The sequence below is a fragment of the Sturnus vulgaris genome, chromosome 34 (assembly GCF_052056855.1).
Source record: "Sturnus vulgaris isolate bStuVul1 chromosome 34, bStuVul1.hap1, whole genome shotgun sequence".
NCBI classification, from domain to species: Eukaryota; Metazoa; Chordata; class Aves; order Passeriformes; family Sturnidae; genus Sturnus; species Sturnus vulgaris.
This window is the reverse complement of record NC_142276.1, coordinates 165,605-186,904: the sequence shown is the minus strand read 5'-3', so window position 1 is coordinate 186,904 and position 21,300 is coordinate 165,605. Positions and strand designations below refer to the sequence as shown.

The 21,300-nt window shown below is 62.7% G+C and overlaps 3 protein-coding genes across 3 annotated transcripts; 1 reads left to right on the top strand and 2 right to left on the bottom strand.

The window, feature by feature from the left end:
- Positions 1-258: 258 nt before the first annotated feature.
- CCNQ (cyclin Q) lies at positions 259-468 on the top strand (the record flags this gene model as incomplete). The annotated part of the gene is given in 1 exon segment (XM_088155072.1): positions 259-468. A coding segment is annotated over 1 exon segment (84 nt), but the record flags the coding sequence as incomplete, so codon positions are not given.
- Positions 469-4,515: 4,047 nt separating this feature from the next.
- Positions 4,516-13,812, bottom strand: ATP2B3 (ATPase plasma membrane Ca2+ transporting 3). Its single transcript, XM_088155003.1, has 21 exons — positions 13,662-13,812; positions 13,370-13,488; positions 12,931-13,129; positions 12,544-12,801; positions 11,957-12,082; positions 11,759-11,887; positions 11,446-11,487; positions 11,187-11,354; positions 10,656-10,870; positions 10,156-10,398; positions 9,802-10,043; positions 9,344-9,578; positions 9,049-9,234; positions 8,743-8,830; positions 8,545-8,651; positions 8,126-8,317; positions 7,008-7,221; positions 6,412-6,623; positions 5,943-6,050; positions 5,538-5,696; positions 4,516-5,065 (listed from the first exon to the last, which is right to left on the bottom strand). The coding sequence occupies exons 1-21, from the start codon at positions 13,810-13,812 to the stop codon at positions 4,784-4,786; spliced, it is 3,675 nt and encodes a 1,224-aa protein (XP_088011129.1). The 3' UTR covers positions 4,516-4,783.
- Positions 13,813-17,136: 3,324 nt separating this feature from the next.
- LOC106863837 (red-sensitive opsin) lies at positions 17,137-20,190 on the bottom strand. The gene is made up of 6 exons (XM_014893396.2): positions 20,079-20,190; positions 19,171-19,467; positions 18,698-18,866; positions 18,290-18,455; positions 17,700-17,939; positions 17,137-17,250 (listed from the first exon to the last, which is right to left on the bottom strand). The coding sequence occupies exons 1-6, from the start codon at positions 20,188-20,190 to the stop codon at positions 17,137-17,139; spliced, it is 1,098 nt and encodes a 365-aa protein (XP_014748882.1).
- Positions 20,191-21,300: the final 1,110 nt, after the last annotated feature.

The window sequence follows — 21,300 nt, the reverse complement described above, 5'->3', positions numbered from 1 at the left end:
TCCCAGAGGGGATTTTGGGGAGGGGTCCCTGAAGCCCCTTCCCCAAAAATCGGAATCTGGGGGGGATTTTTGGGGGGGGGGTCTCAAAAGGGGATTTTGCGGGGATTTTTCCGAGATTTTTGGGAATTTTGGGGATTTTGGGGGGAATTTTTAGGGGAATTTTTGGGGGATTTGGGGTGATTTGGGGGGATTTTTTTTTCGATTTTGGGGCTATTTTTGGGGTCTCTTGGGGGGTCTCTCACCCCGTTTCCCCCCCAGTACCTGCTGCAGTACCTGCTGGCGCTGGGCCGCTGGGGCGGGGGTCCCTGGGGGAGGGTCCGGGGGTCTCGTGGGCGCTGCTGAGGGACGGGGCCGCGGGGGGGCTGGGCCTGCGCACCCCCCCCCTCACCCTGGCGGCGGCCGCGCTGCACCTGGGGCTGGAGCTGTGCGGACCGCGACCCCCCCGGGACCCCCCCCCGCTGGTGGCAGGTGAGGGGAATGTGGGGAGGGGGCTGGGGGATTTGGGGGGGGTTGAGTGTTTTAGGGGGGGGGGGTTGGGGGACCCGGGACCCCCCCTTGGTGGTGGCGGGTGAGGGGAATGTGGGGAGGGGGCTCGGGGGGGTCCTGGAGGATTTTGAGGGATTTTAGGGGGGGTTTGGGGAGGTTTTTAGGGGGTCCTGGGGGGGTTTGGGGTGGATTTGGGGACTTTGGGGAGGTTTGAGGGGGATTTTGGGGGGTCCTGGGGGGATTTGGGGGGTCCTGGGGGATTTTGGGGGTTCCTGGGGGATTTTGGGTGGGATTTTTTTTTTTGGGGGGGGGTCTCATTGGTTTACCAGCCCCCTCCCCTGCCCCAGGTGCTGAGCCCGGGGTTAACCCCTCCGGCGCTGGAGGGAATCGTGCGGGACCTTCTGGGGCTCTACAGCCTGGACACGCAGGTGGGGGGAGGGGCCGCCCCTCCCCCACCCCCCCCGCCCCCCCACCCTCCCCCCCGCCGACCCCTCCCCCACAAAAGGACGGACAGGCAGAGCCCCCCCCCCGCGCACAGAGACCCTGAGACCCCTCCCCCAAAAAAGAAATTCTCCCCCCACAGGTCCTGACAGACCCCGGGACCCCTCCCCAAAAAAAAAAAAAAAAAAAAAAACATGGACGGCCCCCTCCAAAAAAACCAAAAATGGATGGACCCCCCAAAAAACAAAAAAAAACCAAAAATGGATGGACCTCCCCCCAAAAAAAACCCCAAACCAGAGCGACCCCCCCCCCAAATTCCCCCCCCAAAAATAAAACCACACGAGCCCCTCCCCCCTCAGCCTCGGCCGTGTTTAATTCCCACGGGGGGGGAGGGGTCCGACCCCGTGTGCGCCCCCCCCAATAAATAATTACATCGATTAAACCCCAATAAATTAATAATTAATGACTCTGTGATAAATGCGATTGGTGCTAATTAAGTTGTGACTATATTAACAAAATCGTATTTAGATCAATGGAAGAGATTGTCACAGGGTGAGGGGGGAGAGGGGTGAGATCAGGACACAGGACAAAGGACAAAGGACAAAGGACAAAGGACAAAGGACAAAGGACATCTCCCAGAGGGTGGGAGTCGAGAAGGAGGTTGGAAGTCAGATCAGAAGAGTGGAAGGACGAAGAAGCAGAAATAAAGACACGAACCCTTCCTGATCCCTGTGACAAATGCAATCAATCCATGTGGGTCAGGAATAAGATGGAATCAGTATTTGTGGCACACCCATATATTAGTGCAGCTTGTTATGATTGTAGCAGCTTCTTAGAAATTTGTGTAAAAAGTTCAAAATTGTATTGGGTAAGAAAGAATTTGGGATTCAGGGGACGAGCTCCTTACCCTAATGATAATCAACTCTGTCCTAGATACAAACATTTTTTGTGTTTTGAAAAGGATGAAAAAGGAAAGGGCCAAAGAAAAAACCAATTGGAAAACAAAAAGAAACAATGAAGGATAGGAAATAATCAGAAGGAAAGAGTTAGAAGATCTGGATGAGCTGTATAAACAATTAAAACAGCACTATAGCGACTGGGATTTGCCAACTTCAAACAAAAATCTGTTTGTAGATCTAATGCAAGAAATTGCCACCGAATTAGGGTTATCTAAATGTTTTGTTTGTGGAGGACTTAGGATGGCTGAAAGATGGCCATGGAGAGGTGAGGGTTTGGCTCCAGAACAATTTTTAAAATGGAACCATACACAAATTTCTAAGACCCTAAGACGGCCTGAAGGCTGGGTCCTGAGTCATCAAGTCATTGGAACAGTTTGTATAACTGGGGAAGGGAGAAAATACACTGAAGTGGTAGGATATACTCCTTGCCTATCTACTTTAGTAGTAAATTCAGACAATAACACAAAGACCTGGCAACCCAAGAGTCCTACTGGATATTGGGAATAGCAAAAGAAATGAATTGCGAGTGGAATAATCAAACTAATTTGTGCTGGCATAACAGTTCTGGAGCTAACCCCTACCAATCCATAAAAGACTTGAAATCTTATTGGGAACAACCAGAAAATACAAAAGAAAGATGGAAAGCCCCTGATGGAATATATTGGATTTGTGGGCAACGAGCATACAGTGAACTACCCCGAAATGGGAGGGAACTTGTACCTTAGGATTATACGACCCTCCTTCTTTGTCATACCAAGGTCTAAGGGCGATGCACTAGGAACACCACTTTATGAAACCTTAGAAAGAAAAAAAGAGAATTAAATCTCGACTTTCCAATGGCGGAGGAAACCAAAAATGGAAAGATGAAGAATGGCCTGCAGGAAGAATTATAGCATACTATGAACCTGCTACTTGGGCTCAGGATGGGTCTTGGGATACAGAACTCCAATTTACTATTAAACCGGTTGATAAGGCTTCAGGGCCGTAGTAGAAGTCGTCTCAAACCACACAGCAGACGCTTTAAAGTTGTTGGCCAAACAGCATTCACAAATGCGAGCATTTGTACATCAAAAACAGAATTGCCCTAGACTATCTGTTGGCAGAAGAAGGAGGAGTTTGTGGGAGGTTTAATGAATCTGAGTGCTGTGTGGAAATGGATGACCACGGGGAAACCATCACCAAACTTGCTGATGAAATTAAAAGAGTGGCACATGTACCAGTTCAAAAATGGAATTCTATCCTGAAAGCTGACTGGTGGGATAATCTTTTTGGGGGTGTGTGGTGGAAAAAATTAGGATTCATGCTATTGTGTTCTCTTTTAGGTCTATTGTTTCTGCCTTGCATGATACCATGTCTAATCAGACTAATACACTCAGTAATTCAAGGAATGCAACTTACAGCCATGCCCAAGGATCTAAAATCAACAGCAAAAGAGAAATTAAATTCCTTGATGGTACTGAAAACACAATCCACTTGCACCCGAAGAAGAAAAATCGAGAAAAATGCAAAGAGAATACCCTGGCATGAGAAATGTTAACCAAATTTGAGAAAAAGTGTGAAGAGCTGGATGCCACATGAAAAATGTTAAAAAATTTAGGAGCTAGTATAAAGAAACATAGACAATACGAAGTAGCAACTTTTTAGAGCACGAGTCAATATAATCGAAAAGAGAAATGGGGGAATTGTGATAAATGTGATTCGTGCTAATTAAATTTTAACTATATTAACAAAATTGTATTTAGATCAATAGAAGACAATTGTTACCGAGTGACAGGGGGGGAGATGGGTGAGACAGGATAAAAGACATCTCCCAGATGTTGGGAGTCGAAGAAGAAGGTTGGAAGAAAGTCAGATAAGAAGAGCAGAAGGACGTAGGTCTGACAAGCAGCATCTAGAAATACAGCTTCAACCTTGAAATGGGCCACAATGGGATGATTCCAAGCATGGGACTCAATTAAAGTCTTATTATGGAAAACATCTGCTCAGTCACACAGGGCGCCTGCGCTACCTGCAGGTCACACCTCGGTCACTGATGAAGATGATGAGCCTTCATCAGAAATAAGACCCTCAAAAGGATGAGAGACCCCCAACCCATTAGTAGAGCATGCGCCGTGCAGTATAGTTACGGAGATTTTAGGAATAGAAACTAGGAGGAGCTTTCTAGAACCTTCTGTAGCCTACAGTCAATAAGTGGGATTGTTAGCCTGGATGCTTTGGTACGAGAGGAATGGGAGCCACTCCCCGTATCCCCGGTCAGAGGGGGCCCCTCCCCGGTCGGTTTTGCTTATGCTTTATATGAACCTCAATTATACTAAAACACTCTCAAATTTTATCCATCCCAAATTATACAACTGTAATACTTTACTTGGATTATATTCAGTTTCAATAATTTTTGTAATCACCTTTAATACTTCTGATTGTATTCATTTATAATTGTTACTATTAAAAATTTGTTGTTACTTTTAATCTTTGTTGTTTGTTTAATTGGAAAAAAAAAGAAAACCATTCATAACAACTCGGTTAATTAATTAATTAAACGCTTCCCCCCACCCCCACCCCGGGCTGCAGCTGAGCCCCCCCCCCCAAAATCAGACATGGCTTGTGGGGGGAGGGGGGCGAAATCTGGGTGGGGGGGGGGGTCCAAATTTGGGGACGGGGGATGAAATTGGGGGGGGGTCTCCAATTTGAGGGGAAGGGGATTTTTTCTGTGTGTGTGGGGGGTCCCCAATTTGGGGAGGGGGTCCCCAATGTAAGGGTGGGGGAGGGTCCCCAATTTGAGAGGCGGGTCCCGAATTTATTGGGGGGGGCGTCCCCAATTTGGGGAGGGGGGAGGGGGCCGGGTCAGATTTCGGGGCAATTTTTGGGGGTGCCCCCCCCCCCCGCCCCCCTCCCCAAATTCAAAGCGAGGTCTCGAGGCTGTGCAGGCGCGCGGGGGGAGGGGCGGGGTGGGGGAGGGGCCGGTGGTTGTTGTTGCGGTTGGGGGAGGGGCGGATCGGGGGGGCCTCGCTCTCGGCGTCGGTGTCGTCGATCAGGGGGATGTCCCTGGTGTCCCCAAAAATCAGCTCGGCGTGGGGGGGCGCCCCGAAAGGGCCCCCCCCGACCCCCAGGGGCGGCTCCGGGCGGGGCAGGGGGGGAGGACCCCCCCCCAAATTGCTGCGGAAGGCGCGGACCACCCGCATCTGGGGGGGGAGGGGACGGGAAATGAGGGGGGGGCACCGCGAAAATATAAAGGGACCCCCCCCCCCCCCCCAAAAAAAAAATCCTCAAAACCCCGTTTCCCTCCTGTTACCCCAGAAATCCCCGAGTTTCGGGGTTTCCCCCAAATTTTTGGGGATAAAAGACGGGAATTGGGGTGGGGGGAGGAGGAGTCTCCCCCCAAACCCTAAGTACCCCCAAAATTCGCCCATAAAAGACCCCCAAATCCTCAAAATTCCCCCAAAATCCCCCCAAAACGCCCCCCAAAAGACCCTCAAAACCCCAAACTTCCCTAAAACACCCCGAAATCCCCGAAATCCTTCCCCCAGACCCCCCAAATCCCCCCCTACACCACCCCCGAATCCCCATTTCCCCTCCCGGAATTCCCGAATTTGGGGTTTTCCCGCAGTTTTTGGGGATTTCGGGGGCCGGGGTCATTTTGGGGCGGGGTCTCACCTGGGTCTGGACGCGGCTCAGGCCCCGCACCCACAGAACCTTCCCCGGGCGCAGCTCGGGCGCCTCCAGCTCGCCCCGGGCATCGGGCTCGGAGCCCGCGGGCCACGGAGCCCCCGAGGGGCCGCGACACTGCGACCCCCCCGGGACACAAACCAGCACCTGGGGGGCGGGGGGACAGTGGGGACAGTGGGGTGGGGGTCTCCCCAGAGCTCAGGGGGTTCTGAGCGTCCTGTGAGTTCCCCACGTTTGAGGGGTCTTGTGGGTCTGGGGGTCCCCTGGGTGGATGGGAATCCTCTGGGTCCGGGGTCCCCGGTGGGTCCGGGGTCCCCGGTGGGTCCGGGGTCCCCATTGGGCCCGGGGTCCCCGGTGGGTCTGGGGTCCCCGGTGGGTCTGGGGTCTCCGTACCTGTCCCCAGACGAGCTCCCCCACGCCCAGGAAGAGGCACCAGAGCCACTGCTCGGCGCTGAGGGGGGAGCAGCTGAACGGCTTCCCCCCGAACTGCACGATCAGCACCTGGGGAGGGGGCGCGGGGGGGCACGGGGGGTCACGGGGGGGTCACGGGGGGGTCACGGGGGGTCACACACCCCCCCCGGACACCCCCGTGTCCCCTCAGGTCCCCACAGCGTCCCCGTGTCCCACCTGCGCGGCGAAGGTGCCAGGTTGGGGCTGGCACAGGTGCCCTCAAAGACGCCCCCAGGCCTCTCCCACCCCAGACCCCTCACCCCAGGCTGCCCGGGCCGTGTCCCCACAGTGTCCCCGCAGTGTCCCCACAGTGTCCCCACGTGTCCCCACAGTGTCCCCACAGTGTCCCCACGTGTCCCCACAGTGTCCCCACAGTGTCCCCGCAGTGTCCCCGCGTGTCCCCGTGTCCCACCTGCGCGGCGAAGGTGCCCACGACGATGGCGCAGAAGATGGGGTTGGCGCACACGCCCTCGAACACGTTCCTCTCGCCGTGCAGTTTGCGCGCGTTGAGCTCGTTGAAAATCTGCATCAGCACGAAGGAGTTGAAGATGATGGTGAAGTGCTCGGAGGGCGGCGCGTGCAGGGGGGCGGCGCGGCCGCTGTCGATGTCGAACAGCACCTCCCCTGGGGACACGGACGGGACAGGGTGACACCCATGGGGACAGGGTGACACCCATGGGGACACCACGGGGACAGGGTGACACCCATGGGGACAGGGGTGTGGGACCCCTCTCCTGTGTCCCCCATTGTCCCCAGTGTTCCCATTGTCCCCCAGTGTCCCCCATTGTCCCCAGTGTCCCCATGGTGTCCCCCAGTGTCCCCCAGTGTCCCCCATTGTCCCCAGTGTCCCCATGGTGTCCCCAGTGTCCCCCCCAGTGTCCCCAGCGTCACTGACCAGCGAAGAGCAGGGTGAAGATGACGAGCAGCTGGTAGAGCGCGTGGCCCAGGGTGTCCCCAGTGTCCCCCCCCAGTGTCCCCAGTGTCCCCAGTGTCCCCAGTGTCACTGACCAGCGAAGAGCAGGGTGAAGATGACGAGCAGCTGGTAGAGCGCGTGGCCCACGATGTTGCGCAGCATGGTGCCCGACACCAGGGGGTGCTCGCGGCCGTAGGGGCGGCGCAGCAGCAGCGCCTCCGTGGGCGGCTCGGTGGCCAAAGCCAGAGAGGCCAAAGTGTCCATGATGAGATTGACCCAGAGCATCTGCACCGCCTTCAGCGGAGAGTCCTGCACAGGGGGACAGGTGAGACAGGTGAGCACAGGTGAGACACGTGAGACAGGTGAGACAGGGGGCACAGGCCAAAGTGTCCATGATGAGATTGACCCAGAGCATCTGCACCGCCTTCAGCGGAGAGTCCTGCACAGGGGGACAGGTGAGACAGGTGAGCACAGGTGAGACACGTGAGACAGGTGAGACAGGGGGCACAGGCCAAAGTGTCCATGATGAGATTGACCCAGAGCATCTGCACCGCCTTCAGCGGAGAGTCCTGCACAGGGGGACAGGGGGACAGGGGGACAGGTGAGACAGGTGAGCACAGGTGAGACAGGTGAGACAGGTGAGACAGGTGAGACAGGTGAGACAGGTGAGACAGGTGAGCTCAGGTGAGCACAGGCCAAAGTGCCCATGATGAGATTGACCCAGAGCATCTGCACCGCCTTCAGCGGAGAGTCCTGCACAGCGGGACAGGGGGACACGTGAGCTCAGGTGAGCACAGGTGAGACACGTGAGACAGGTGAGACAGGGGGCACAGGTGAGCACAGGCCAAAGTGTCCATGATGAGATTGACCCAGAGCATCTGCACCGCCTTCAGCGGAGAGTCCTGCACAGCGGGACAGGGGGACACGTGAGCTCAGGTGAGCACAGGTGAGACACGTGAGACAGGTGAGACAGGGGGCACAGGTGAGCACAGGCCAAAGTGTCCATGATGAGATTGACCCAGAGCATCTGCACCGCCTTCAGCGGAGAGTCCTGCACAGGGGGACAGGTGAGCTCAGAGGAATGGGACAGGTGGGCACAGGGAGACTGAGATTCAGATCCCACCTGTGCAGGTGAGCTCACCTGTGCAATGCAGGTACCAGTGAAAGCCACACTGACCACTCCCCCGTGTCCCACCCGGCCAGGTGAGCTCACCTGTGTGATGCAGGCGCCGGTGAAGGCCACGATCACGGCCACCACGTTGACGGTGAGCTGGAACTGCAGGAATTTGGCGATGCTGTCGTAGACGTTGCGGCCCCACATGACGGCCTTGACGATGCTCGAGAAGTTGTCGTCGGTCAGGATGATGTCAGAGGCCTCCTTGGCCACGTCCGTACCTGCAATGCCCTTGGGGACACGGACAGGTGGCCACAGGTGACCACAGGTGACCCCCAGGTGACCGAGGGGACACAACGATGTCCGAGGCCTCTGTCTGGGGAGGGGTCCCGATATTTTGGTGTCCTGATATTTTGGGGTCCCAGGGCTGCCGATATTTTGGGTTCCCATATTTTGGGGTCCCGATATTTTTGGGTTCCCATATTTGGGGTCCCGATATTTTGGGGAGGGGGCGTTACCATGGCGAATCCCACGTCCGCCTTTTTGAGGGCGGGGCCGTCGTTGGTGCCGTCGCCCGTGACCGCCACCACCTGGCGCTGCTCCCCGATGGTGCTGTCGATGATACCTGGGCACAGGTGGGGAGGGGCTGGGGACCCTCTGCCAGAGCCCCCCCAAAAATCCCCCTAAACCCCCCGGGACCGCTCCCCAAACCGCACCTTTGACCAAGGTGTGTTTGTCGGTGGGCGATGACCGCGCCAGGACCCTCAGCTTGGGCCACACCTTGTCCAGGCGCTCCTGCTCCACCTGGGGGGGTTTGGGGGGGGAGGTGAGACCCCCAGGGGACCCCCCCAGGATCACCTGAACCCCCCCAGAACTGCCCCCCACACCTTGTCCAGGCGCTCCCGCTCCACCTGAGGGGAGGGGGAGACCCCCAGAGACCCCCCCGGCGTCCCCAATCCCCCTCCCGGTGTCCCCAATCCCCTCCCGGTGCCCCCCAGTGCCCCCCAGTGCTCCCCGTTCACCTCTCCGCGGTCGTTGCGGATTCTCCGGTTGAAGTCCTTCCCCTCCAGGCACAGCCATTCCCCTCCGCCGCCCGCGGGGAGGATCCCGCACTTGGCCGCGATGGCGCGCGCCGTGTCCAGGTTGTCGCCGGTCACCATCCGCACCGTGATCCCCGCGCGCTGGCACTTCCGGATGGCCTCGGGCACCTGGCGCACGCACCTGTCCCCGAGTGTCCCCGTCCTGGCCCCGGTGTCCCCTCGTGGCCCCTTTATCCCAATGTCCCCCCATCCCCATGTCCCCAGTGTCCCCCCTCACCTCGGGCCGCACGGGGTCCTCGATGCCCACGATGGCGATGCAGGTGAGCTCGCCCACCACGGCGGGCTCGTCGTCCCAGGGGGGCTCGGGCCGGGCGGGGAAATCGCGGAAGGCGATGGCGAGAGTGCGGAGCCCCCCGCCCGCCATGGGCTCCACCACGCGCCGCAGCAAATCCTCCCGCTCCGCGCCCCCCAGCGCCCGCGGGGACCCCCCCGCGTCCAGCATCGAGCTGCACCTGCGGACAGGTGAGGACAGGTGAGATACGGGGGCAATGGGGTCAGGGAAGGGGATCTGGGGGGGGTCTCAGGTGTGTCAGGGGACCCCCCCATGTCCAGGATGGAGCTGCACCTGTAGGGAGGGGAGCTCTTGGAAGCCCCTTTTAGACTCCCCAGGTGTCGTTTTAAACCTCCCCAGGTGTCCCCAGGTGTGTGCCCAGGTGTGCCCAGGTGTGCCCTCACCTGCGCAGCACCATCTCGGACGCGCCCTTGCAGAACAGCCGGTATCCCCCCCCGGGCCGCCGGGTCACGGTGCTCATGGATTTGCGCTCCGAGTTGAAGGTGAACACCTTGACCAGGTGTTCCTCGGGCACCTGAGCCCGCTCGGCCTCGGGGTCGCGGCCCAGGGCCAGCGCCAGCCCCAGCAGGGCACACTCGGTCTTGTTGCCCACGTGGCGAGGGAGAGCCCCGGGGGCTTCGGGGGGCTGGGGGGGACAGGTAAAGGGGACAGGTAAAATTAAACTCCCCTCTTAAATTCCCCCAAATCCCCCCTGAAATCCTCCCCCAGTCTCTCCCAGTGCTCCCAGTGCCCCTCACCAGTATCTTGCTGGTGTAGGCGCTGTTGATGGCGATGGCCTGGGCCAGCAGGTCCAGCGTGGGGGGGGCGAGCGCGGCCGGGGCCGGGGGGTGGGCGAAGTGCGAGCCCCCCACGAAGGCCTGGACCACCGTCATGCGGTTGGTGGTCAGCGTGCCCGTCTTGTCCGAGCAGATGGCCGTGGCGTTGCCCATGGTCTCACACGCGTCCAGGTGCCGCACCAGGTTGTTGTCCTTCATCATTTTCTGGGGGGAAAAGAGGGGATTTTGGGGGAAAAAAGGGGGGAAAAAGGCGGGAAAAAAGGGGGGGAAATGAGGAAAACGGGGGAAAAGGAGTAAAATGGGAGCAGGTTGTTGTTCATCATTTTCCGGGGGAGAAATGAGGGATTTGGGGGAGAAATGGGGGGGAAATGGGGGGGAAATGGGGGGGAAATGGGGGGGGGGGGTCGTCGTCCTCGGTGGTCCTGTGTGGGGGAAGGGCGGGCCGGGCTCCCCTCCCCCACCTTGACCGAGTAGGCCAGCGAGATGGTGACGGCCAGCGGGAGCCCCTCGGGCACGGCCACCACGAGCACGGTGACACCGATGATGAAGAACTTGACCCAGTACTGCACGTAGAGAGGGGCACACTCGGGCAGCCACGGCCGGCCCTGCACCACGAACGTCTCGATGACGAAATAGAGCACGAGGATGATGACGGTGATGGCCGACATGGCCAGGCCTGCCGGGGGAGGGGGACAGGGCACCGGGGTCAGCCGGGTGTCACCAAGGTCACCCAAGGTCCCCCAAGGCCACCCAGGTGTCACCCAGGTGTCACCAAGGTCCCCCCCGCAAGGTCCCCAAGGTCTCTGTCACCCCATTTGGGGACCCCAGCCTCCATAATCTGTGTGGTCACTTGGGTCACCTTGGCCTGGGACAATGATTTGTCCTCCTCGGGGCCACCTCAAGGACGTGTCCCCACCCTGTCCCCGGTGTCCCCACCCTGTCCCCAGTGTCCCCACGCCCTTGTCCCCTCATTTGGGGACCCCAGCCCCCACCTGCCTTCCCGATCTGCACGGCCAGCTGGGTCAGCTTGGCCTGGAGCACCGACTTCTCCTTCTTGGGGCCACCTCGGGGCCGCGTCCCCGGCCCGTCCGCGGTGTCCCCTCCCTCGGCGCTCTTGAGCGGCTGCATCTCCATGGCCACCGCCCCGTCCTGCCGCTTGCCTGGGGACACCGGCCACGTGGCAGGGGGGCGAGAGGGGACACAGCCACGGGGGGGGGTTTGGGGTTGCGTCCCCACCCGACCCCAAAGCACCTTTGGGTTGTGGCGCGTCCACGGCGCCGTCCTGGGGCTTCCCTGTGGGACAAAGCGGGGTGGGGACACCCCAAAATGTCACCTGGGGGGGGCAGGGAGAGCGTCCTGGGGGGTGGGGAGGGGTGGTGGGGACAGGGATGGGGGGTGGAGCACGGGGGGACAGAGGGAGACAGGGAGGGGACAGAAGGAGGGCAAGAAGGGGACAGAGGGGTCTGGAGCCCTCAGGGACATGGGAGACACTTGGGGACAGAAGGTGACAGAGCCCACAGGGTCACCAAGCACCCCCGGTGCCCCCCGGTGTCCCCAGTGTCACCTTTCCTGTCCCTGCCCTCGTCCTCCTCGTCGCCCGTGGCTCCCAGCAGGGTGAAGATGATGCCGCTCTGCGAGTTCACCCCCACGGCCGTCACCACCATCCTGCCCGAGCCCTCCATGACGTGGGTGCCTGGCGGGGACACGGCGGCTCACGGCGCTGTCCCCTCGGTGTCCCCGCTGGCCCCGCACGTCCCCTCACCCGACAGCAGCAGCGGGTCCTTGTCCAGGGACTTGCGGACGTGGTCGCTCTCCCCGGTCAGGGCGCTCTCGTCGATTTTGAGGTCGTTGCCCTGGATCAGGACGCCGTCGGCCGGCAGGAGGTCACCTGGGGAGGGGACAGGGCCACCACGGTGTCACCGGGGAGACGGGGGGTGTCCCCAGACCAGGCACTGGGGCTGTGTCACCGCGGTGTCACCAGGACCCTGCGATGTCCCCTGGTGTCCCCTGGTGTCCCCTGGTGTCACCATGACCCTGTGATGTCCCCTGGGGTGTCCTGATGTGCCCACGGGGGCGGGGACACAGGAGGACGCAGGGATGGGGACACGGTGGTGGCATCAGGATGGGGATGGTGACAAAAGGGTGGGGACAGGGGATGGGGACAGGGGGTGGCATTGGGACACAGGGATGAGGACACAGGGACGGGGATGGCATCAGAATGGGGATGGTGACACCGGGATGGGGACACCGGGACGGGGACACCGGGACGGGGACAGCAGACAACACTGACACGAGGCCACGTGCCCCCACCCCGCCACCCCCGCCGTGTCCCCTCACTTTGTCACTCACCGTACTTGACCTGCACGATGTCCCCAACCACCAGGTCGGCCACGGGCACCTGTGCCAGGTGTCCCCCGCGCAGGACGGCCACGCGCTGCTCGCGCTCCAGGCGGCTCTGCAGCCCCCGGAACTGGCGCTCCTTGCTCCAGTCGTTGGACGCCGTGACCAGAACCACGCAGGCCACCGAGAGCAGGATGGCCGCGCCCTCGATCCAGCCGGCCTCCGCCTCGCCCTCGTCCTCCGCGCCCCCCGACGCCTGCCCGCACGCTGGGGACACGGGCGACACTCGTGGGGACGCGTGGGGACATGTGGGGACACGGGGGACACTCGTGGGGACACCAGTGTCACATGGGCAGGGCATTTGGGGACACGGGGACACGGGGACAGAGGTGTCACCTTCATCGGCGGCTTCGGGGGGCGCGTAGAAGGACAGGCCGAGGGACACGAGCGCGGCCACCTCGAGGATGACGAGGGTGACATCCTGCAGCGCCTCCCACACCAGCGCCGCGAAGCTCTTGGGGCGCCGCGGGGGGGATCCAGTTCCGGCCGAACGCCCGGCGGCGGCGCTCCAGCTCCGGGGGGGCCTCGGGCAGCCCTGGGGACACCCCGGGGGTCACCCCACGGCCACCCTGGGGGTCACCCCAGAGCCACCCTGGGGACACCCCGGGGGTCACCCCAGAGCCACCCTGGGGACACCCCGGGGGTCACCCCACGGCCACCCTGGGGACACCCCGGGAGTCACCCCACGGCCACCCTGGGGACACCCCATGGGCACCCTGGGGACACCGGGGTCACCACTAGAGCCACCCTGGGGACACCCCGGGGGTCACCCCACGGCCATTCTGGGGCTTTGGGGGTCCCGGTGGCGTTTGGCGGGTCCCGGTGAGTTTGGGGGGGGGGGTCCCAGTGAATTTTGAGGGATTCTGGTGGCATTTATGGGGGTCCCGGTGAGTTCTGGGAAATCCCGGTGAGTTTTGGGGTTCCCAGTGAGGTTTCGGAGGTCCCGGAGGGTTCTGCAGGGTCCCAGTGAGGTTTTGGGGTTCCCGGTGAAGTTTTGGGGGTCCCGGTGAGGTTTTGGGGTTCCCGGTGAAGTTTTGGGGTTCCCGGTGAGGTTTTGGGGGCGTTACCGTCGGTGGGGGAGGTGCGCAGGCGGCGGCAGAGCCCCGGGACCCCCCCCAGGTCCCGCTGCAGCCTCAGCAGCGCCTCCGCGCCCCGGAGCTCCATCAGCGCCCGCAGCTCCGGCAGCGCCAGCCCGAACCCCCCCCCGGCGTCCCCCATGGCGGCCTGGGGACAAGGGACACTGATGGGGACAGGGGACACTGATGGGGACAGGGGACACTGATGGGGACAGGGGACACGGATGGGGACACTGATGGGGACAGGAATGGGGACAGGGGACACAGGAAGAGGGATGGAGACAGAGATGGAGACAGGGATGGGGGCACGGGGACACCGCTGGGGACAGAGATGAGATCAGGGCTGGGGACATCTCTGGGACAGGGGACAGGGACATCGCCACCGTCCCTCACCTGTCAGCGCTGGCGGGGCCTGGGGGGGGTCTCGCCGGGGGGGGCCCGGCCGCCCCCCCTGCCCGGGACACACCTGGGGACAGCGGGGACACCTGAGGGGACAGCGGGCACCGCCCCCCCCCCCGGGGACACCGGTGACCACCAGTGACCGCCAGTGACCATCGGTGACCACCAGGTCCCCTCAGTTCTTCCCAATAACTCCCAGTTCCCCCAGTCCCCCCCAGTTCCCCCCAGTCCCCCCCAGTCCGTCCCAGTCCCGCCTCTCTCCGCCCAGACCCCGCCCCCTCCCGTCCACCCCCGTTTCCAGCCAATCAGCGCAAGTGGAGGGCGTGGCCAGAGCAGAGACCCCGCCCCCGGCCCTGCGGCGGCGCGCGCGGACTGCGCCAATCAGGGGGCGGGGCCTCGGCCCGGGGGCGGGGAGATCATACCCATATATGGGCAAAGCCACGCCCACCGCGCGGGGAAAAACAACGCCCCCGCGCGGTGAACCCCGCCCACAGCGGGGAAAGCCCCGCCCCCAGCGCGGCACAGCTGGGCACACGTGGGCTCCCAGTAACCCCCAGTAACCCCCAGTTCGCCCAGTAAACCCCAATAAGTTCCAGTATTCCCAGTAAGTCCCAGTATGCCCAGTAGCTCACGGCTCTCCCAGTGCTCCCAGTAACTCCCAGTTCCTCTGGTGAACCCAAATAACTTCCAGTTCACCCAGTAACTCCCAGTTCCTGCTCACAGCTGTCCCTGACACACCTGGACATCCCCGACACAGCTGCACACACCTGGCTCTGTCACACCTGCTCACACCTGGTCACCTCTGGCCCTGACACCTGAACAGCCCTGCCACACCTGCACGGACCTCCCCAACACACCTGGACACACCTGGACACGCCTGGTTCTGTCCCACCTGGTCACCTCTGTCGCTGACACCTGAACATCCTCGCCACACCTGAACACACCTGTACCCAACACCTGGACATCCCCGCCACACCTGGACACACCTGTCCCCAACACCTGGACATCCCCGACATACCTGGACACACCTGGCTCTGTGACACCTGGTGACCCCTGTCCCTGACACCCGGACATGCCCGTCACACCTGGTCACAGCTGTCCCCACCACACCTGGACACACCTGGCCCTGTCACACCTGGACATCCCCGCCACACCTGTCCCCACCACCCCTCCCCCCTTCCCCCCACGCTCTCACACCTGCCCAGGTGCTCTCTCCCCCCTCCCCACGCACGCGCCCGGTCCCCCAACCCCCCCAATCCCCCCTTCCCCCCTCCCCCCGCATCCTCCCCCTCCCCCCTCCCGCAGCCCCGCGCGCTGCCCCCTCTCCCGCCCCTCCCCCGCTCCCTCCCAGCCCCCCCCGAGCCCAGGACCCCCCCCCGGAGCCCCCGGAGCCCCCCCCGGCCCCGCGGCCGCCCCCGGTACCGGTCCCGGCCCATCGGGTCCCGGCGCTGCGGCGCTGCCGGAGGCGCTGCGGGCGGGGGGCGGAGCCTGCGGGGGCGGGGCTTTGGGGCGAGGCCACGCCCACTGGGTGGGAACCCCCCCGAAGCCCCCCCCCCCCCCCCATCCCCGATATCGCCGGTGGAGACCACCGGGGTTGTCACCTCCTCTGTGCCACCCCCCCCGTGTCCCCTCCCCCGTGTCACCCCGTCCCCTCTTTGGTGTCACCTCGCTGTCCCCGTCCCTGGGGGGCCAGGCCACCCCCCCAGGGGGACAAAGGGGACAGGGAGGACACGGGGACATGGGACAGCAGGACAAGAGGACATGGGGCACAAGGGACGGGGGGGACAAGAGGGACAGACGGTGTGGGGACACCGGGACCGTGTCACCTCAGGGGAAACCCTCCTGTCCTCATCCCTGTCCCCGTCCCATCCCGAACCTGTCCCCGTCCCTCTCCCTATCCCAACCCTGTCCCAGCCCCATCCTTGTCCTTGTCCCTGTCCTTGTCCCCTCCCTGTCCCATCCTCATCCCTGTCCTTGTCCCTTTCCCTGTCTCTGTCCCATCCCAGTCCCTGTCCCATCTCTGTCCTTGTTCCTGTCCCTGTCCCATCCTCATTCCTGTCCCTGTCCCCATCCCTGTCCCCATCCCTGTCCCCATCCCTTTCCCATCCCAGTCCATGTTCCTGTCCCTGTCCCATCCTCATTCCTGTCCTTGTCCCATCACTGTCTCTGTCCCCATCCCTGTCCCAACCCTGTCCCTGTTCCTGTCCCTGTCCCCATCCCTGTCCCATCCCAGTCCCTGTTCCCGTCCCTGTCCCCATCCCTGTCCCATCTCTGTCCTTGTTCCTGTCCCTGTCCCAACCCTGTCCCTGTCCCCATCCCTGTCCCTTTCCCATCTCTGTCCCTGTCCCCATCCCTGACCCATCCCAGTCCCTGTCCCCATCCCTTTCCCGTCCCTGTCCCCATCCCAGCCCCCGTCCCCCCCTCCACGTGCCTTTTCCTCTGGCCCCGCCCCTTTCCCTCCCCTTTCCCGCCAATCACAGCGCGGCGCGCGCCCCTCCCGCCTTTTTCCACCAATCAGAACGCACGGGAGGTGTGGCCAGAGCCGATGACATCACCTCTATTCCGATCCCGCCCCTTTCTCCCCAGCCCCGCTCCTGATTGGCCGCTTGGGACAGCGAAGATTGACGCCTCCGCTGACCAATAGCAGAGCAGCCCGCAGCGGGTGCGTTTCCTATTGGCCGAGAGCTCTTGGGGGCGGGGCCAGCGGCTGCGGTCGCTCCCCGGGGTCCCGGGGGGAAATTTGGGGGGACATGGGGGGGGAGGGGGGTAGGTGACACCCCCAGAGGCTGATGGGAAGGTTGGGGACCCCCAGGGGGGTCATTGAGGGACATCCCGGGGGTGGGGGAGTGACCCCCGAAGGTGATGGGACACTGGGGACCCCCAGAACCATTGGGGACACCCGGGGAGGGGACATTGGGGAGCCCCAGAACCATCGGAAGCCCCGAGGGGGGGGCATCGGCGACCCCCAGAGCCCTGGGGACGTTTGGGGACACGAAGGAGGTGACAAAGGGCACGGCACGTGTCCGGGAGGTACAAAGCTTTATTGGGGAGGGGGCGGCGGGGGTCCCTAGGCGGGGGACACGGAGGAGTTGGACACGGAGGACACCTCGGTGCGCGAGGTGGAGACCTCGGAGCCATCGTCCACCTTCTTGCCAAAGAGCTGCAGGATGCAGTTCCGGAACTGCGGGACAGACAGACAGGGGACGCGGGGACAGACACCGGGACAGACAGGGGGACACGCGGGGGACAAAGGGACAGACAGACAGGGGACGCGGGGACAGACACCGGGACAGACAGGGGGACACGCGGGGGACAAAGGGACAGACAGACAGGGGACACCGGGACAGAGAGGGTTGTAGATGTCGATGGCGTTGGTTGTACAGGGTGACCCTGTCCCTATCCCATGGCCCCACACTCTGGCTCTATACCTATGCCCTGAGGTGTGCTCAGGTGCGCCCAGGTGCCCCCAGGTGTGCCCAAAGCTCACCTGTCTGTCCATGCAGACGTAGGTGACGGGGTTGTAGACGGTGGCTCTATCCCATACCCCATACCTTGGCTGTGTCCCCATGCCCATAGGTGTGCCCAGGTGTGTCCCAGGTGTGTCCCAGGTGCCCCAGGTGCCCGCCTCACCTGTCTGTTCATGAAGACGTAGATGATGGGGTTGTAGATGGTGGCGCTCTTGGCGAAGAAGGCGGGCAGGGCGGCGGTGAGCGGGTGGAAGGCGTAGCCGGGGTTGGCGGCGGCGAAGCAGGCGAACACGGTGTAGGGCCCCCAGCAGAAGCAGTAGGCGAGGATCATCACCACCACCATGCGCGACACCTCCTTCTCCGCCTTCTGCGTGGACTCCGACTCCTTCTGCTGGGCGGCCACCTGCGGGGGGACACGGGGGGGTTAGGGGGTCCCGGGGGGGTCCTGGGGGGGTCCCGGGGGGGTCAAAGGGGGTACAGAGGGAGCTTGGGGGGATTAAAGGGCTGTAAGGGGCGACTCCTCCAGGGCTGCCACCTGCGGGGGGACACGGGGGGGTTTTAGGGGTGTCGGGGGGGTATCACGGGATTGTTTTGCTCTTTTTTGTTTGATTTTAATTTGTTTGTTTTGTTGTTTTTTGTTTGTTTGTTTTGTTTTGAGCCAGGATTTTTTTTTTCCCTTTCTTTTGTCCCCCCAGGATTTTTTGGGGACGGGATATTTTTTATTTTTTTTTGGGGGGAGGGGGCTGTTCTCACCGCACGGATGGCCAGCCAGACTTGCAGGTAGCAGAAGATGATGACGGAGAGCGGGAAGAAGCAGCAGGTGACCATGAGCACCACCATGTAGGACTGCACCCCCGGGTCCGAGCTGCCGCTGAACACGTCGGGACCGCACGAGGTCTTCAGCCCGTGGGGCCAGTACCTGCCCGGGGCCACACCGGGGGGCAGGGGTGACAAAGGGGACCCCAGAAATCCTCAGCAAGGCTCCGGGTCCGGGGCACCCCTGGGGACCTCGAGGGGCCACCCCCAGAGCCACCTTGGGGACACCCGGGTCACCTCCGGAGCCTCTGACAGCGCTGGGGACCCTCGTGACACCCCAAACCCACCCTGGGGACACTCGTGACACCCCCTGAGCCCTCCCCAGGGGCTGGGACCCCTCCCCACCTGCTCCAGCCGAAGATGGGGGGCGCGGTCCAGGCGCAGGACCAGACCCACGAGAAGAGCACCCCGGCCATGGCCAACTTCCCGTCGAACTTGATGTTGCCGAAGGGTTTGCACACCACGAACCAGCGCTCCCAGGAGATGATGGCCAGGGACCACAGAGCTGTGATGCCTGCGGGGCGTTTGGGGCGGTTATGGGGCTGCCCCATAGCGCCCGGACCCATAGAGCCCCATAGAGCACGGCCCTATAGTGCCCTGACCCATAGAGAGTCCCTGACCCACATCCCTGACCCCAGCCCTATACCTGTGACCACAATTCTGCCCCACATCCCACCCCACACCCCACACCCCATATCCCCACACCCCATATCCCCACAGCCCGCCCCACACCCTGCCCCACAGCCCGACTGACCGCAGGCACTGACCATGTACCCCACACCCCATATCCCCACACCCTGCCCCACAGCCCGACTGACCGCAGGCGCTGACGGTGTAGCCCTCGATGACGCACATGGGGTGGCCGAGGATGAAGTAGCCGAAGATTTGGTTGACCACGCTGATGGTGCTGGCGATGACGGTCTCGCCCAGGTCGGCGATGGCCAAATTCACCAGGATCCAGTTCAGGGGGTGCCGCAGCTTCTTGAACTTGGCCGTGGCCACCAGCACCAGCCCGTTGGTGAACACCGAGGCGATCACCACGAAGATCATCCACAGCGACGTCAGGTTGTACACCCAGCGGGGGGCGATGTGGTAGTTGGGGCCCTCGAAGGGACCTGGGGGACACCGCGGGCTCAGTGGTGGCGTCCCCGAGTGGCGCCCGTGTCACCTCGTGCCACCCCTGTGCCCCTGGCGTGTGGTGGTAGTGCCAGTGGAGTTTGGTTGGTGACAACCAAAACTGCCCCAAATTTCCCCCAAAATGCTCCCCCTGTGTCCCTCAGTGTCCCCCCGTGTCCCCCCACATCTTCATTGCATCGCTGCCATCGAGACAGGTTGGCGTGGTTGATCGTTGACCCCAAAATCTCCCCCCAAACGCTCCCCCTGTGTCCCCTCAGTGTCCCCTCAGTGTCCCCCCTGTCCCTCCAGGTCTTCACCGTGCGTTGTTGCCATTGATGTCCACTGACCCCAAAACTCCCCCAAAATCCCCCAAACTCCCCCAAACCCCCTCCCCCAGTGTCCCCAGTGTCCCACTGATGTCCTCCGTGTCCCTTCACGCCTCTCCGTGTCCCCCAGTGTCCCCCGATGTCCCCAACGCCTTCACCACGCACATCTCTACCGTGGGCGTGTCTGGACCGCCGACCCCAAAATCTCCCAAAAGTCGCCAAACAACTCCCCAGGCCTCCCCCCGCCCGTCCCCGGCCGTCCCCGCGTGTCGCCCGCCGCTCACCGCGCGTGTTGTTGCTGTTGGTGTAGGTGAAGATGCTGTCGCGCGTGGTGTCGTCGTCGTCGTGACGCCGGCGCGCGGCGAACACCGCCCCGTCCCAAGCGCCGGTCGCCATCGTCCCCAAGGGCCACCAGCGCCACTGCCCGGGCCACCCGCGCCCCCCGGCTCTTATAACCCCCCCCCCGCCCCCGGATTAGCCCCGACCCCTCCCCAAAATCCCGTCCCTGAGCCCTTAATTGGGGCCGCGCGGATCCGGGGGGGACGCCCCGAGCTCACCTGAGCAGCCGGGGTGAGCTGATGGGATTGACGCCAGCCTTAATCCCCCGCCGGTTCCTGGACCGGGCCCCACTTCCCCCCCCCCCCCCGCGGTCCGAACTGCTCCCCCCGAGACCCGAATGGGACCCCCGGGGTGGAAACCGGCACCCCCAGAAACCGCCGGGACCCCCAAACTCAGCGTTCATGGCAAACATCGCGATGTGTCCGGGATGGCTTCAGCCCCCGAGATCCAATCTTGGCCCCCCCGGGACCCCCGGGATCTGAACGGGACCCCCGGATTGAAATCAGCACCCCCAGAAATCCCCGGGACCCCCCAAAAAAACCCCCGGGACCCCCCAGAAACCCCCAGCGCTAATTCCCCACCCCCCAATTCCCAACTGGGCCCCCTCGGGATCCCAATTGGTCCCCCTGGGACCCCCCAAGTGTGGGGCTGAGCCCCCCAGGACCAGCGCTGCCCCCCCCGGGATGTGACTCAGCCAGAGCCTGCCCCACATCGGGGTCCTGCCCCACTTCTGCCCCATAGCGGGGTCCCGACCCCTTCTTGCCCCACAGCGAGGTGTTGATCGCCCCTCCTGCCCCACACCGGGGGGTCCCGGCTCCATTCTTGACCCACATCAGAACTCTGACCCACATCGGGGGGTCCTGAGCCCGTCCCGCCCCCACAGCGGGAGCTCGGGGCCCCCTCCTGACCCACATTTTCGGGGTCCGGCCCCCCCGGCTGCGCGGATCGGGGTCACGGGGCCGCGTTACATCACGGGGGGCTCCGGCTCGGGGCCAAGTGGGGCACGGGGGAGCCGCCCCCCAAAATAACCGCAGCCCTAATTAGCAATTAACCCGGGATGGGGGGTGGGGCGGATTAACGGGCGGGGGGGGCGGGGAGCGAATTTGGGGGGTGCTGGGGGGTCCCCCCTCCCCCCGCTCTGTACCCCACGGGGGGTCCTGGGGGGTC